The sequence below is a fragment of the Ranitomeya variabilis genome, chromosome 5 (assembly GCF_051348905.1).
Source record: "Ranitomeya variabilis isolate aRanVar5 chromosome 5, aRanVar5.hap1, whole genome shotgun sequence".
Lineage (NCBI taxonomy): Eukaryota > Metazoa > Chordata > Amphibia > Anura > Dendrobatidae > Ranitomeya > Ranitomeya variabilis.
Genome location: NC_135236.1, coordinates 249,532,837 through 249,548,688, shown reverse-complemented (window position 1 = coordinate 249,548,688; position 15,852 = coordinate 249,532,837). Strand labels below are relative to the sequence as shown.

Sequence of the window (15,852 nt, the reverse complement as noted above, 5' to 3'; positions counted from 1 at the left end):
CCCGATGTTTACCCTGGTTACCCGGGTGCTGCAGGGGGACTTCGGCATCGTTGAAGACAGTTTCAACGATGCCGAAGTCGTTCCCCTGATCGTTGGTCGCTGGGGAGAGCTGTCTGTGTGACAGCTCCCCAGCGACCACACAGCGACTTACCAACGATCACGGCCAGGTCATATCGCTGGTCGTGATCGTTGGTAAATCGCTTAGTGAGACGGGGCCTTAATGCTTACGTATCTTATCTCTTATACACAAGGACTTTTGTTCTAGTATTGCTAGAGCTTGTTGCCTCAAGGCCGAAATTTCAGCTCTGAGTGTGTCACTTGCAGCTGACTTGTTAGCCGTCTCCTTAGTTCCCAGTAGTGTCAATATGTCCGACAATTTTTGGGCCCTTTCCCTTTTCAGTCTAGCCCCATGAGCTATGAAAATCCCCCTCAATATACATTTAAGGGCTTCCCATTTGATAGGCTCCAGTGTGGGATCTTGGGCATGGTCTATCGGAAAGGACTTAACTGCATCCTTAATAGCTAGCATACATATCTCATCCTTCAAGAGGTTGTCATTAAGTCTCCATGTATAACCCCTATTTCCTCCTTTCCTCTGTACCCCCAGTTCTCCAAATACTGGTGCGTGATCAGACCATAAGATAGTATCTATTGAACAACCAGGTTTACTATCCAACAAGTCATGAGAAATAAACAGGTGATCTAGTTTTGAGTAACTGTTATGAACCACAGAATAATAACTGTAGTCTCTGACTTCGGGGTGAAGTACTCGCCACATGTCCACTAGTTTGAGGGCCAGCAATTCCTTCCTCAATCTACGCAGCACCGGGAGAGAGATCGAGGACCTACCCGATGACGAGTCCACCATAGGATCCAACGTGAGATTGAAGTCTCCACCCTGTATGATACGCGAACCATCTGCGAACTCTGCCAGCAAACGCAGAACTCCGGAGCCGAAGTTTACCTGTCCCTGGTTCGGAAAATACACATTAGCCAACGTATACACAGAATCCTGTATGGTAACCTTGAGAAATATATATCGCCCCTCCGGGTCCATCTTCACATCTACAACCCCAGGCTGGAACGATCTATGCAAAGCTATGGATACCCCGCATGCCTAACGTGAGGGATGAGGACAATGAAACCAGGCTGGGTAGAATTTAGATACACATTTGGGTGTATTAGTGGCCACAAAATGTGTCTCTTGAAACATAACTATTTTTATTTTTTTCCTGTGAAAACGATATAACACCTGTCTCCTTTTTTCGGGTTTGTTCAAGCCCCTAGCATTATAAGTGCAAAATGTTAGCTCCGACATCCGATCAGTAGAACAAATCACACAAATAGAATAGATAGAAAAACAAAGAAAGAGAGGAAAAGAAAAGAAAGGGGAGGAGAAAAACACACACTAAAAAAGACAAATAGAAAAAAAGAATATAAACAGGAGGTTATCCTAGAATGACAACCTCAATGAGATTCCTAGTATAGACTTAAGTCTAAAGCAGCATTAAACTGCAGTCTCTAAGTGAGGTAACGAGGCTGCACATGACGGACGACGAGCCCCTTACGACCCGGCATATAAAAGTGAGGCCTCTCAGGTCTTCTAGTAACAGAGACTAAGGTGAGTGTAAACGATTTAAAACATTTAACATTTAACATAGGGTATAGGTCAAATAGTATAAATTTCGGGGCAGATCAACTATCCCCTCATGACCTAAGTCACCAAGGCCAATATTAGTAGCAAATCCCAGTCCAACTATCTTTAAAGAGTCAAACTAAGGCTTCAAAGGAACGACACCACCAGATGAGGCAAAGAATTCCAAGAGATCTCTCTACATTCATGAGGCCGACGACAGGTGACCATTTCCTGTCTGCCTCTGTCTCGGCGTGACCGACTGCCATTGTTCCATGGTGGGTAAAGGCCTCAGATTGTTTATAACTGGCCAATCTGGTAGTTTAATCTTAGGTATTTCCAATATTTCAAGGAACTTTGAGAGGTCTCCCATATGGCGAAAGATTGCTGTTTTCCCCTTTCTCTTGGCTATGAGTTGAAATGGGTAGCCCCAGCGATACTGGATATTATTGTCTATGAGCACCTTCAATAAGGGTTTCAGGGCTCTGCGAAGCTGTAGTGTTCTGCGAGACAAGTCTGGTAGCACAATAAGAGGAGAGTCTTTATATAACAGGGAGCCTTTATCCCTAATTCCTTTCAACATTGCCTCTTTTTCCTTATAGAAATGGATTCTACAGATGACATCTCTAGGTCTAGCTGGATCAGTGGGTTTTGGTCCCAGAGCTCGATGTATACGGTCTATTTCAATCTTATCTTTATTTTGTAAAATGTCCCCAAAAAATTTCTGGGCCCATTTTTCCAGATGGGGCGGCTCCACTTCTTCACTGAGGCCCCGTATGCGTAGATTATTTCGTCTATGCCTATTCTCAATGTCATCCAAATGAGTAAGGATATAATTTATCTGTAGTGAGTGGTCCTGCAGGACTTGGTGGTGAGAATGCAGGTGCTGATAAAACTGATCTTGTGTGACTTCTATATCTGCAATACGGTGACCAATCTGCTTAATCTCCTCTTTGAGAGAGCCCATATCTTGCTTGTGGGACGCCTCTAGTTTACCCAGTAGGACGTCCATTTCTTGTTTAGTTGGTATGGCTCTAATATGCGCTTTCCAGTCCCAGTCCTCATCTGGCAGGGCCATCACAGGGGTCAAACCGCTCCCATAGGCAGCAGAGTGAGAGGGCAATGGCGGTGAAGTGCACCTGTTATGTTGTAAAGGGCGCTGGGCTCCCTCTCCATGTCTGGGTGGGGTGGTGTCTTGGGATGCATCCTCTCTTATAGCACCCATCCCCTTCTTCTGCCCGTTACCTGCCGCCTCTCTGCTGTCTCGATCCTCCATCTCCGTCTCCTGCTGAGCGCGTGGAGCTCTGACCGGCGCCATCTTGGCAGGTGTATCTCCGGTCTGCAGCTGCATGGAGTGCCCCAGATATCGGGTGATTTCGCCTCCCTCTCTACTCAGAGGCGCCGAGGCCGATGACGACCGCCTCCCACGCACCATCCTGGATTTATCAGGGTCAAAGTTGTGTCTCTGATGATTTAATAAGCCGGGATTACACCGGAGCTCAGTCTCTCTGCATCTTATCCCACCATAGGCAAGCCACGCCCCCAAATACGGTATATTAAATTGTGAAGTAAACCCGAGTGGCAACATTCCTTTAGCCTACTATGTGAAAGAAGTTTACCAATCTCTCAACTATTCAAAAGGCAGTCTAGAATCAAAACCGTGCGATATATTCTACCTTGAGGATATGTTATTTGTAAGTTAAAAGGACGGTCTATCAATATTGTGGCAAAGGTTCACTCATGTTATTATCAAAGACTCCCAGTATTCCATTCTCGTGTATATAGAAGATAAAATTGGATATACTTCAGGAGCAGAAGTATCTGAGTTATTACATTGTACAAAAACCTTAAGGTAGTTTAAACCTTCTTTAAGATTTGAAAAGAGACAGAGAAAGGAGATAGAAGAAGAGAGGAAACAGAAGGGGGGGGGGGGGGGGAGTTCGATTCCTGGTTTCCTGTCTACTACCACCTGTATCTGACGAGCTTATTGTTAAGGCTCGGTAATCCACCGTTGAGATTCTGGGTACAGACATGTGTAGTTCGCCAATTTGATCAACTGGCCAACCAAGTCGCCAAGTCCGCAGTCTCTCTAAACATAATCCAGGGAGACCATGTATTTAGAACTTTGTCTAAGGTTCCAGTGTCCTGACCAATCTATTGCTCCATTCTGAAAATGTGGTTCAATTCTGAAACAAGCTCGGAGCGTGAGGGAGATTTTGATTGTTTCCAATAACGAAGTATTAGGTTGCGTGCGGCTGTTAGAAAGTGTCTGAGAAGGCCTCTCTTAAATTTGGCAATGGAGAGATCACATATAGATAATAGAGCTAGTTCCAATGTAGGCTGAATCTTATTAAAGGATAGTTTGTTATGGAGGTCGAAGACAGCCCCCCAAAAATTATGAATGGGTGGGCAAGACCACCAGATATGCAAATATGAACCCCTCGCCATCCAACACCTCAAGCACAAATCTGGGGTGGTAGGAAACATATTGTGGATACTGTCTGGACATCTATACCATCGGGTCAGTATTTTATAGCTTCTCTCTTGATGGTCTGCACATAGTGAAGATCTGAATGTGTGGAGGAGGCTCTTATCTCTATCATCCGCTGTTAGCGTTTTGTTTAAGTCACTTTCCCATTTCGAGAAAAATGTAGGAGAATTAAATATGATTATTTGATGATCCTGAAACATTTTGTATAGGAACGATATTGTATGTGTCGGAGGGTTCGCGTCTAAGCAGGCCAATTCGAATGGAGTAAGTGACCTAAATATGTTAGTCTGTTTAGATATCTTATTAATGTAGCTGTTCATATAAGAACCATGTGCCAGGAGGGGGATCGCTTCAGCGAAGAGGGACCGTAAGGGCTTTGAGGATTGAGTGATGTAATCATAAATTATCGGACAGCTATCTTTGTGCTTGTGTAAGAGGATAAATTTATCCTGGCCCACGGGAAAATCTGGGTTATCAATGACCAGAGTCAGAGGACCAGGTATGGAAGAGATATTAAGTTTTTGGTTACCATTTCTGATAAAAAGGACTAGGTTTCTTGTGAGAAAGGGAAGATCATCTTTCTGTTCTTGTATGTATTTCCTTTGCCAAATGTTTGCTATGGGGTTGGTCAATGAGAGCTTTGCTTCTAGGCTTACCCATTTTTTTACTATGTTTATGATGGAATAGATCTAGTAGGCATGTTCCAAGGGATGCATAATTATAGAGTTGGAAATTTGGAAGACCCAGTCCTCCCGTCCGTTTAGGCCGGCTCAGGAGCTGATATGATAGACGTGAGCGTTTGCCGGACCACACATATCTTGTAATTGTTGTCTTAAGTCTGGAAAAGAAGGAGGGCGGAAGAACCATTGGGATAGTCTCGAAAAAATAGAGGAGGCATGGTAGTAAGTCCATTTTGATGGTATTGATCCTTCCAAGCCAGGATAAATGTAATTTGTTCAATTTTTCCAGATCTATCTCTGTTCTGCGGAGGGGCATTTTATAATTAGCTTCGTATAATTGTGATGTTTTTGAGGTTAATGTAATGCCCAGGTATCTAAGAGAGTCCGACCACCATCTAAACGGAAAGGAGGAGTGCAACTGAGAGACCAAAGAGGGCGATAGTGAGACATTTAGAATTTCTGATTTATGCAAATTTATTTTATAGTTACTCAATGATCCAAATCTTTGCAGTTCAGATATGATATTGGGAATACTGGTTATAGGGGAGGTAATATTCATAAGCACATCATCTGCAAACAGGGCCAGTTTGTGTTCTTCTAATTGGGTCTCTATTCCCTTTATGGATGGGTTATTGCGGATCGCAATGGCTAAGTGTTCCATAGTTAATACGTATAATAAAAGGTGAAAGAGGACACCCCTGCCTTGTGCCGTTATGTATGTGTAGGGGATCCGACAGGGATCCATTCACTTTGATCTGTGCAGAGGGGGATTCATAAAGAGCCATAATACTCCTCAGCATTTTCTTTTTCAACCCAATGCCCTCTAATGTTTGGTACATGAAATCCCAATCCACCCTATCAAATGCCTTTTCGGCGTTGATTGAGAAGATGCACATGGGGTCACCACTTCTATTAGCCCTGCCAATCAAGGAAATAGATCTTATAGTATTGTCTCTTGCCTCCCTTCCCGGTATGAAACCGACTTGGTCTTGATTAATTAAATGTGGCAAGAGACAGCTCAGTCTTTTAGCAATCATTTTGGCGTACATTTTTTATTCTATATTAATAAGTGAGATGGGCCGATAACTACTACACAGTGCAGGGTCCTTCTCCGACTTTGGGATGACTGTTATATGGGCAGCTAAAGCTTGTGGTGGAAAGGACCCTCCAGAGGCTACAAAATTACATGTGTTTAAGAATGGAGGACATAGCAGATCCGAGAATTGTTTCTAAAAGCCCGCGGTATAACCATCGGGTCCAGGGCTTTTGCCTGGTTTCAGATCCTTAATCACAGAGAGAACCTCTTCTAATGAAAAATCATTCTCCAGATCTGCCAGGGACTCCTCTGAGATAGTAGGTAATTTGTGTGACTGGATATAAGATTTGATTTTATCTTGAAGTGAATGTGAGGGAAGATCTTTAAAATGACCCTTTATGTTATAGAGAGAATTATAATAGTCGTAGAAGCCTGAGATTATATCTTTCGTGCTATAAGCTTTCTTACCCTTAGCATTTTTAATATACGGGATGAATGTTTGTGGGCCTCGAGGATGTAAGGCTCTTGCTAAGAGTTTGCCACTTTTATTACTTAAGTGATAGAAACGACTCTTTGTTTTCTCTCTTATACATCGGGATTTCTGGTCTAAGATAGTGAGTAATTTTTGTCTGGCTGTGGATAAGCTCGATAAGGTGAGCGGGGAAAGGTCCTGTTTATGTTGTGTTTCAAGTTTGTGAATTTGGGAGGAAAGATCAACAATTTCTGCAATGCGATCCCTCTTGAGTCGGGCACCTTGTGAAATGAATATACCCCGTAGAACACACTTCAGTGTCTCCCATTTTATTGTAGGAGACGTGGGTTCAGCATCATGGTCCACCACAAATCCCTCAATGGATCGTTTTATTTCCGAGATACAGGTCGGGTCTTGCAATAAGTTCTCATTCAATCGCCATGAGAATTTGGATTTCGTGGGGGGGTCTAGTTGTATCGAAAAATATATGGCGCATGATCGGACCACAAGATCGACCCCACGTCTGCCTCCACCCCAGAGTCCAACAAAGGATGTGAAATAAAAAAATAATCAATTCTACTATATGTGGAATATATTGGAGAGTAGAAGCTATAATCTCTTGTGTTAGGATGTAGCGCCCTCCACACATCCACCAAACGCATATCGCACATCTGCTTCCTCACTTTTTTGATAGAGGATGGTGAATATGAGGATTTACCCGTTGACACATCGATCAGAGGATTCATTGGGAGGTTGAAGTCGCCCCCGAGAATTATCGGCGAGTCGCCTGCGAATTTTTCTAAAAGCTTTTTGCATGTAAAACCAAATTTCTGTTGACCCTGGTTAGGGAAATAAACATTCGCTAAGATGAGTTCACGTGACCTCCAAGCCAATTTCAAGAAGACAAATCTCCCCTCAGTATCAACTACCGAATCGAGGATCTCTGGAAGGAAAGACTTGTGAAAACCTATAGATACCCCCTTACACTTTGAGTAAGGATTCGCATTATGGAACCACTTAGGGGAATAATATGATGTACAGTTAGGAGTCACTCCCGTCTTAAAGTGAGTCTCTTGTAGCATTAAGATTGAGACACGTTGCCTATGGCTAGAATACAAGACCTGCCGCCTTTTTTCCGGTATATTTAGCCCCTTAACATTAAAAGAGCAAAATTTAACTCTAGCCATAATCAAGGTGTTGTTTAAGTGATTGATTATATGTACAGGAAAACCAGGTCTGATGTAGAGCAGAGCTCAGAAGGTAGGGAGCACCATTTTACTTTTTGAGCGCAAAATTGGCTGTCTCGTTTGGAGACTCCCTGATGTACCTAAACAGTTGAAACCCCCCAATTCTAACTCCAACCCTAACCTCAACGCACCCCTAACCCTAATCCCAACCTGATCCATAATCCCAATCACAACCCTAGCCCCCAAACACCCCTAACCATAACCCTAATCACAACCCTAACGCCAAAACACCCCTAACCCTAATCCCAACCCTAACCACAACCCTAATCAAAACCCTAAGCCCAACACACCCCTAATCCTAATCTTAACCCTAACTTCAAACCTAACCTTAATCCCAATACACCCCTAACCCTAAACCCAACCCTAACCTTAACCCTAATCCCAAACCTAACCCTAATCCCAAACGTAACCCTAATGCCAACCCTAAAGCCAACCCTAACCCTAATCCAAACCCTAATCCCAACTCTAACCCTAACTTTAGCCCAAACCCTAGACCTAACCCTAACTTTAGCCCCAACCCTAACTTTAGCCCCAAACCTAACCCTAGCCCCAACCCTAACTTTAGCCCCAACCCTAACCCTAGCCCCAACCCTAACCCTAACTTTAGCCCCAACCCTAACCCTAACTTTAGCCCCAACCCTAACCCCAACCCTAACTTTAGCCCCAACCCTAACCTTAACACTAACTTTTGCCCCAACCCTAACCCTAGCCCCAACCCTAACCCTAACTTTAGCCCCAACCCTAACCCTAACTTTAGCCCCAACCCTAACCCCAACCCTAACCCTAACTTTAGCCCCAACCCTAACCTTAACACTAACTTTAGCCTCAACCCTAACTTTAGCCCCAACCCTAACCCTAGCCCCAACCCTAACCCTAACTTTAGCCCCAACCCTAACCCTAACTTTAGCCCCAACCCTAACCCCAACCCTAACCCTAACTTTAGCCCCAACCCTAACCTTAACACTAACTTTAGCCTCAACCCTAACTTTAGCCCCAACCCTAACCCTAGCCCTAACCCTAACCCTAATTGGAAAATAGAAATACATTTTTTTATTTTATTACTTTTTTCTAACTAAGGGGGTGATTAAGGGGAGGGTTATTTGCTATTTTTTTATTTTGATCACTGTGCTATGATCTCACAGTGAACAAAATAAAACAAGAGGAAAAAGCTTCCTCTGCCGGCCGGCACATCACGGCGGGCGCACTGCGCATGCTCCCGCCATTTTCTTACCAAAGCAAGATGCCGACGGCCAGAAAAGGAAGCAGGAAGACCCAGGGACACCGGTAAGTATAACAGGGTCCCCGATCGCCCTATTTCTCTGTCCTCTGTTGTGCGATCACATCAGAGGACAGAGAATGACACGCCGCATTTTTTTTTGCGGTCGCCGGTAAATGGTTATTTACCGGTGATCACAAAACAGGGGTAGGTAAAAACCGACCCCGATCATGTTCTTTGGGGTCTCGGCTAACCCCGGCACCCGAGACCCCAAAGATATGCCGGGTGCCGGCCGGCGGGCGCACTGCGCATGCGCCCGCCATTTTTTGCCGGAAGAAGATGGCGCCCATGGGGAACCACGAGCAACAGCAGGGGAGACGGGTGAGTATCGGGGGGCGATCAGGGACCCCATTTCTCTGTCCTCTGATGTGCGATCACATCGGAGGATAGAGAAATTAAATGGCAAATCGTGGTGGTTTTTTTTGCGACCGCTGGTAAACGGTTAATTACCCGCAATCGAAACTCGGGGGTTGGTAAAAATCGACCCGAATCATGTTCTCTGGGGTCTAGGCTACCCCCGGCAACTGAGACCCCAGAGAAAATCCGACATTGGGGGGCGCTATACACTTTTTCCACAGCGCCGTTAATTAACAGCGCTGTGGTTTAAGTACCCTTAACTGCTGCCTTTAAAAGTTGTATCGGCGGTCGTTAAGGGGTTAAAATAATGTGAAAAGAAAAGCCTAATGTAAAATCAGAAAATGAAAGGGGGGTTGCTGTCCAACCTCAGCAAAAAAATAAAGGAATGCCAAATAATATTATTCAAGGATCTGAATAATCCTCAGTGAATGGGTAATGTTTTTGCACTGCAGTAAATTTTCACATCTCCCAGATGTTACACTATATTGAATGGGATTTTCTGAAATATTCTTCACACAGTGAGGAAAAAAAAAAAAACACTTGATTTTACAGCCAGGTTTCAGATTTTGAAAATTCCTGCATGTAGATTGTGGATTTTTTTGCTATACTTTTAGATGAACAGACAAATGAAAAAATAATAATCCCCTGATTAACATGAAGTTTTCCTGATACACTTAGTGAGTGCATTACCTTCCTGATGAAGAAATCAGTGGTTTGATTAGAAATATCCCAGTGTCCTCATGCACTCCTTGTAAAGTCTGGTTGAGAACCGCAGAGAGTTGCAACCGCTGCTCTTGGCTTTTCAATAGTTTGTCCCTCCATTCTAGGAAAGCCTTAAGTACACATACATGAAAAAATACTAGTTATTTTACCACTTAAAGAGTAACAATCATTTTAATTTTTATTTCATAAATCAAAAGTCCAATGAAAATAAGCAACTTTGTAATAAATCTGAACTGATTGATAATTCACAAAATTCTCAGTTCACTGGTAAAATCTGTATTGAGTAAGGACAGATTTTTACATTACTGAGATAGGAAATGACAGTTGCTACTAATGATATTCCATGTTGTGAAGAAGGAGTAGGAGAAGCGAGGAACTCTGTCTTTCCACCCACCTCCCCTTTTTTCATAGGAGACAATAGCTTCTACTAATATTACTAAGAATCTGAGTAATATAAAAATCTGTCTTCACAGAAGACAGATTTTACGCGTGAAATTAGTATTTTGAAAATGATTAATCAGTACAGGAGGAGAAGGGAAGAGATTTCTCTGATAAAATATATTATAAAGTTGTATATTTTCATGTGTTCATTTTGATTTATGAAATAAAAATTAAAATGATGGTTACTCTTTAAAGGGAATCCATCAGCAGGTAATTGCTATTTAATCTGAAAGCAGTATAATATAGGGCAAGAGAGCCTGATTGTCATGCTGCTGCAGTGAAGTATAGCGCAACCTCCACCAGGGGGTGCTTGAGAGGGAAGTGAGATTGCACACACAGAGCAGCAGCACAGAAGCCACCAAGTGGCGAGAGAGTGGTCAGACAAGCCGAGTCAAAAAAATGTCAGAAGCAGAAGTACCAGTAGTAGCAGCAATATACACTCACTGGCCACTTTATTAGGTACACCTGTCCAACTTCTTGTTAACACTTAATTTCTAATCAGCCAATCACATGGCGGCAACTCAGTGCATTTAGGCATGTAGACATGGTCAAGACAATCTCCTGCAGTTCAAACCGAGCATCAGTATGGGGAAGAAAGGTGATTTGAGTGCCTTTGAACGTGGCATGGTTGTTGGTGCCAGAAGGGCTGGTCTGAGTATTTCAGAAACTGCTGATCTACTGGGATTTTCACGCACAACCATCTCTAGGGTTTACAGAGAATGGTCCGAAAAAGAAAAAAAATCCAGTGAGCGGCAGTTCTGTGGGCGGAAATGCCTTGTTGATGCCAGAGGTCAGAGGAGAATGGGCAGACTGGTTCGAGCTGATAGAAAGGCAACAGTGACTCAAATCGCCACCCGTTACAACCAAGGTAGGCCTAAGAGCATCTCTGAACGCACAGTGCGTCGAACTTTGAGGCAGATGGGCTACAGCAGCAGAAGACCACACCGGGTACCACTCCTTTCAGCTAAGAACAGGAAACTGAGGCTACAATTTGTACAAGCTCATCGAAATTGGACAGTAGAAGATTGGAAAAACGTTGCTTGGTCTGATGAGTCTCGATTTCCGCTGCGACATTCGGATGGTAGGGTCAGAATTTGGCGTAAACAACATGAAAGCATGGATCCATCCTGCCTTGTATGGAGCATCTTTGGGATGTGCAGCCGACAAATCTGCGGCAACTGTGTGATGCCATCATGTCAATATGGACCAAAATCTCTGAGGAATGCTTCCAGCACCTTGTTGAATCTATGCCACGAAGAATTGAGGCAGTTCTGAAGGCAAAAGGGGGTCCAACCCGTTACTAGCATGGTGTACCTAATAAAGTGGCCGGTGAGTGTACGTGGTCAGGAACAAGCCAGCGGGTTCAGCAACGGCAGAAGTGGATAAGACAAAGACAGAAGGCAGAAGCGAGTCCGAATATGAGCCAAGTCAAAAACCAGAGAATCAAACCAACAAACAGGGAAACACTGGGAAAAGGGCAGATAGAGGGAGTCAACAGACACGGGGCAAGTCAGGGATCACAGCAGGACAGATCAAGAGCTTCCAGAGTCAGGGTCACACGCTGAAGGCAGAGCTATAGCTGACACCTCCAGCAGGATGCATCGAAGCTAAATAGCAAACCTGAACCCAGAATGAGGCGGAGCAAAGTTAACCCTTGACATGATCCGCCCAGAAAAAGGGCAGACAGAATTACACCGTGGAACGGATCATGACACTGATTCCAGGGATGTATCGCTTATTAGCCTGTGTGTTGTAGTTTCAATTCAACTAGTATTTTATTACCAAGAGGTTATCAATGCAGGATTAGGTTTCACATGAAGACCAGTCCAGTCCAGATAATCTGTGTAACCCCACCCCCACTACTGATTGTCAGCTTACTGACAATGCACAGTGTACACTGGAAGCTGGCAATCATGTGTGCGGGGTTATAAGCAGCTCAGCAATCTGACCACTGCTACATCTACAGCAGAGAAAACAAGGATTATAGAAAACTTCACAAAATAGTTCAGAAAGTGACACATCACTGGAATCAGGGCCTCAGTCCCTACTTTATGCTGCTCTCAGATAATATAGCAAAAACCTGATAACAGATTGCCTTTCAGTTTAAATTTAGAACCCAGTAAGACTTGCACAAGCAAATGTACAGCTACTATTAGTAGAAATAGTACATGATTATTACAACAGGCTTGAGCCTTGTTGACAATTACCTGATCTTTTCGCTTTTGCAGTTTATGTAGTACTGGACTGGTTTCTGATCTGATGAGGCACTGCCTTTTTAGTAGACTTTCGGCCCTGTTCCAAGATATATACTGTACATATCCCCAAACCAGACAACGTAGTCTCTCCTGACACAGAACACGGTATCTTGACATCATTCTACTGGTATCCTGCAGACATAGGTAAAAGCATTATCAATATGACCATCTGCAAAATATGCTAATCACTATGATTTGTTACCTGGTATATATCAATTGGAATCCTTCCCTGGCTACATGCCTGCTGCAGTTCTCTTTTGTTGTGTTCTTCATCAGTACGGGTAAATATTAATGAGGAAGGATGACCAAAATCATAGCTAAGATAAGTCTTCATCTAGGCACACAGAACAATGAATGTTATGACAATTCATTCCTTGTGTGTTATATTTTCACGTGAGTTGATATCCAAAAATGTGTGTTAAAGGTGTTATCCCACAAGCAAAGTACATTTTAATTAATAGATCTAGGAATAATAATAAGTTCCACAATTCAATGTGTTAAAAAAAATGTTCCTGTGCTGAGATAATCTCATAAATATGTCCCTGCTATGTACTACTATTTGCTGTGTCCAACCATGCTGAGCTGCTATAGTTCATGGTCAGCACATACCACAGCTCCTGGCCAGGGGGAAAGCATAAGTCACTTATGAGAAGTGAATTGACATAAAATACAGCAAGAGCTCATAGCAGCAACTTCCTCAGGTAACACATTTCCCTGCCTGGTTTATCACAGGAGTGAGTGTTTCTGCTTTTATTGCTATATACAGTGCCACTGATCTTGATAGCACTATATAATAATAAAAACAATGAATTATTACCATTAATACAACTAATAATAATGGAACATAAAAAATAGTTTGTGCTTCTTGGGCGTCTGGCTGTCATAAGTCTCTGGGAATCTCGTGTGCAATTTAATAACTTTTATAAAAAAAAAGTATTGATGATTATTAAAACGTTAAATCACAATATCTGACATAGTGCCCATGCTATGTAATTAAAAATATTTCACCCATCACAATTCTAAATCTGTCTATATAAGCCTAGATTGCCCTCTTATTGCTGATATCTTAACCTTTAGTAAATTGTAAAGCTGGAAAAGAAATACACCGAACATGAAGTAGCCACACTTTACTGGAGTTATATAATATTCTGTAGTTGATCAGTGATAGTTATATCGCATTGCTTTTCATCCAAGGGAGTGGACTCACTCATAATTTTTCCTAGGACCATTGCAATGAATAAAGAATGGGATCTACACATCGTTCAAGAGCAACTTCTTTCAACAATCCAGGAGAAATTTGAAAATGAACAACAATGGAGCACCATGTCACAAGACAAAAGTGATAACTACTTGGCTCGGTGAACAAAATATTGAAATTTTGAGACCATGTTCAGGAAGTACTCCATTTAGAACCTATGATCAATCCTCAAAAAGTGGGTGGACAAAGAAACTCTCAAAAATTGTGATAATCTGCAAGCACTGATTAGACTAGAATGAATTTACGTCCGTCAGGATATGGCTCAAAAGCTGATATCCAGCTGCCAGGCCGAATTGAAGAAGTCTTAAAAATAAGGGTCAACACTGTAATTTTTGAGTCTTTATACAAACTTTATGTAATTGCCAATTAAAGTGTAAGAACTTATGAAATGCTGATAATTGTAATTCAGTAACCGTAGAAATATCTGACTGAAAGATCGAACAAAACTGAAGCTGCAAACTGTGTGAAGACCAAAATTTGTGTCAGTCTTAACAGTACCCAGCACTGACAGTGGCATTTATGACACTCCTTGTAGATTATGGTACTTACGGGAAGTTCATCCCGTGTTTGGCTTTGTTCTTCAGTGTGTTTCAGAGGCAGAGAACTGAAATAAAAAATTTTTTTTTACGAAAATCAAAAAGTGTTGGAATTAATGGTTGGTGAGAAGTGGATAGGATTTATCAGAATATAGTAATTCACAAGTATAGTAGATGCACTAATATATCCTGGTGGTTGATCTTATGGTTATTTAATTAGGATGGCCATGACTTGAGTACAAGAACGCTGCCTCTCGCCCCGTGTTTTTACATGGCCATACAACTTCTAATAAGCTTACATTGTCCTATATGTCATGTCACACCTGGCTTTCCTTATGACAGAATCTTGAGAATGTCCATCTCTTAATTCTTCATGTTCTGATCTCTTCTTTGCGATGTTATGCAGTAAACTCTGTAATACTAATATAAGATGGAGCAATAAAAGTAATGCAGCATTGTATGCGGGTTATATGCGGAAGGTGGGATGTTCATCCCATTTACCATAAATGAACACACATTCATAGAAACACCAAATCTGTACCTGCCGGGAAGTTTTCAAGTTGAGTAAGATTTGTGGATAGAACTTCTGAACTTTGGTCTTGTATCCCTTCTTCCAACACATCAGCTAACGAGTGAAAACCTAAACTCAGAGGAAAGATATGTCATTATACTTGTTTTTAGGACAAAATAAAAAGAAGTTATCACAGTATAGGTTAAGTAGTATCGCAGATATGCAAACCCCTATAAATACCCTCATCTTTGTATAACCTTATAATTGTGAAAATAGCTCAAAAGAGCTGAACGGAAAAAGAAGTAAAAAGAGAACAGGGTCATCAGTCGAAAGCCTCATTCAGCCTTCCATGAATCACGCATGTGTTGTGTTTTTTTCACGGATAGTCCACATGTCTGAGTATTTTTGGAAAATGGGTGGTCTGGAAAAATTCAGAGACATGTCGATATGTCTGTTTTTGATCTGAGTCATGGATCAAAATTACACATACAAGTCTATGGGCCCATGATAATCATGCACAGCACACGAATGGCATCCATGGGTGATCTGTAATTAATATCGTAATAGATAGGAGAAGTTTTGTCGTTTACTTTTTTTATCAGTTAAAATCACTGGTGAAACAACTACGATAAAAACTGACACACTGAACAAACACTGATAAAAAACACTAATGAACAATGGTCCATATTTTTATATACAAAAAAAGATTACACCCATCTAATGAGGCCTGAAGCAAAGAATAAGCCTGGGGCTACAGAACAACAGAAAAACATATGTTGGAACTTTTAGGATGGTCACAAGTCATATACAACCTTTACCTTGTAAGGGCTGTCCCACACGTCCAGATAATTCCGGTACCGGAATAAATCGGTACCGGAGTTATCCGTGTCCGTGTGCCTGGGAACTCACGGAGGCCATACTTGCGGCACACGTGTG

The 15,852-nt window shown here is 42.3% G+C and overlaps 1 protein-coding gene across 1 annotated transcript in view; it reads right to left on the bottom strand.

Annotated features, from left to right (window-relative positions):
- The window catches only part of LOC143774969 (uncharacterized), a 76,016-nt gene that overhangs the window by 19,540 nt on the left and 40,624 nt on the right, over positions 1-15,852 (bottom strand). Inside the window, exons 11-16 of the mRNA XM_077262779.1 lie at positions 14,947-15,045; positions 14,729-14,825; positions 14,419-14,473; positions 12,814-12,945; positions 12,564-12,743; positions 9,883-10,025 (exon numbers count right to left, since the gene is read on the bottom strand). Of these exons, the coding sequence (XP_077118894.1) occupies positions 9,883-10,025; positions 12,564-12,743; positions 12,814-12,945; positions 14,419-14,473; positions 14,729-14,825; positions 14,947-15,045 (706 nt within the window). The remainder of the gene's footprint in view (positions 1-9,882; positions 10,026-12,563; positions 12,744-12,813; positions 12,946-14,418; positions 14,474-14,728; positions 14,826-14,946; positions 15,046-15,852) is intronic.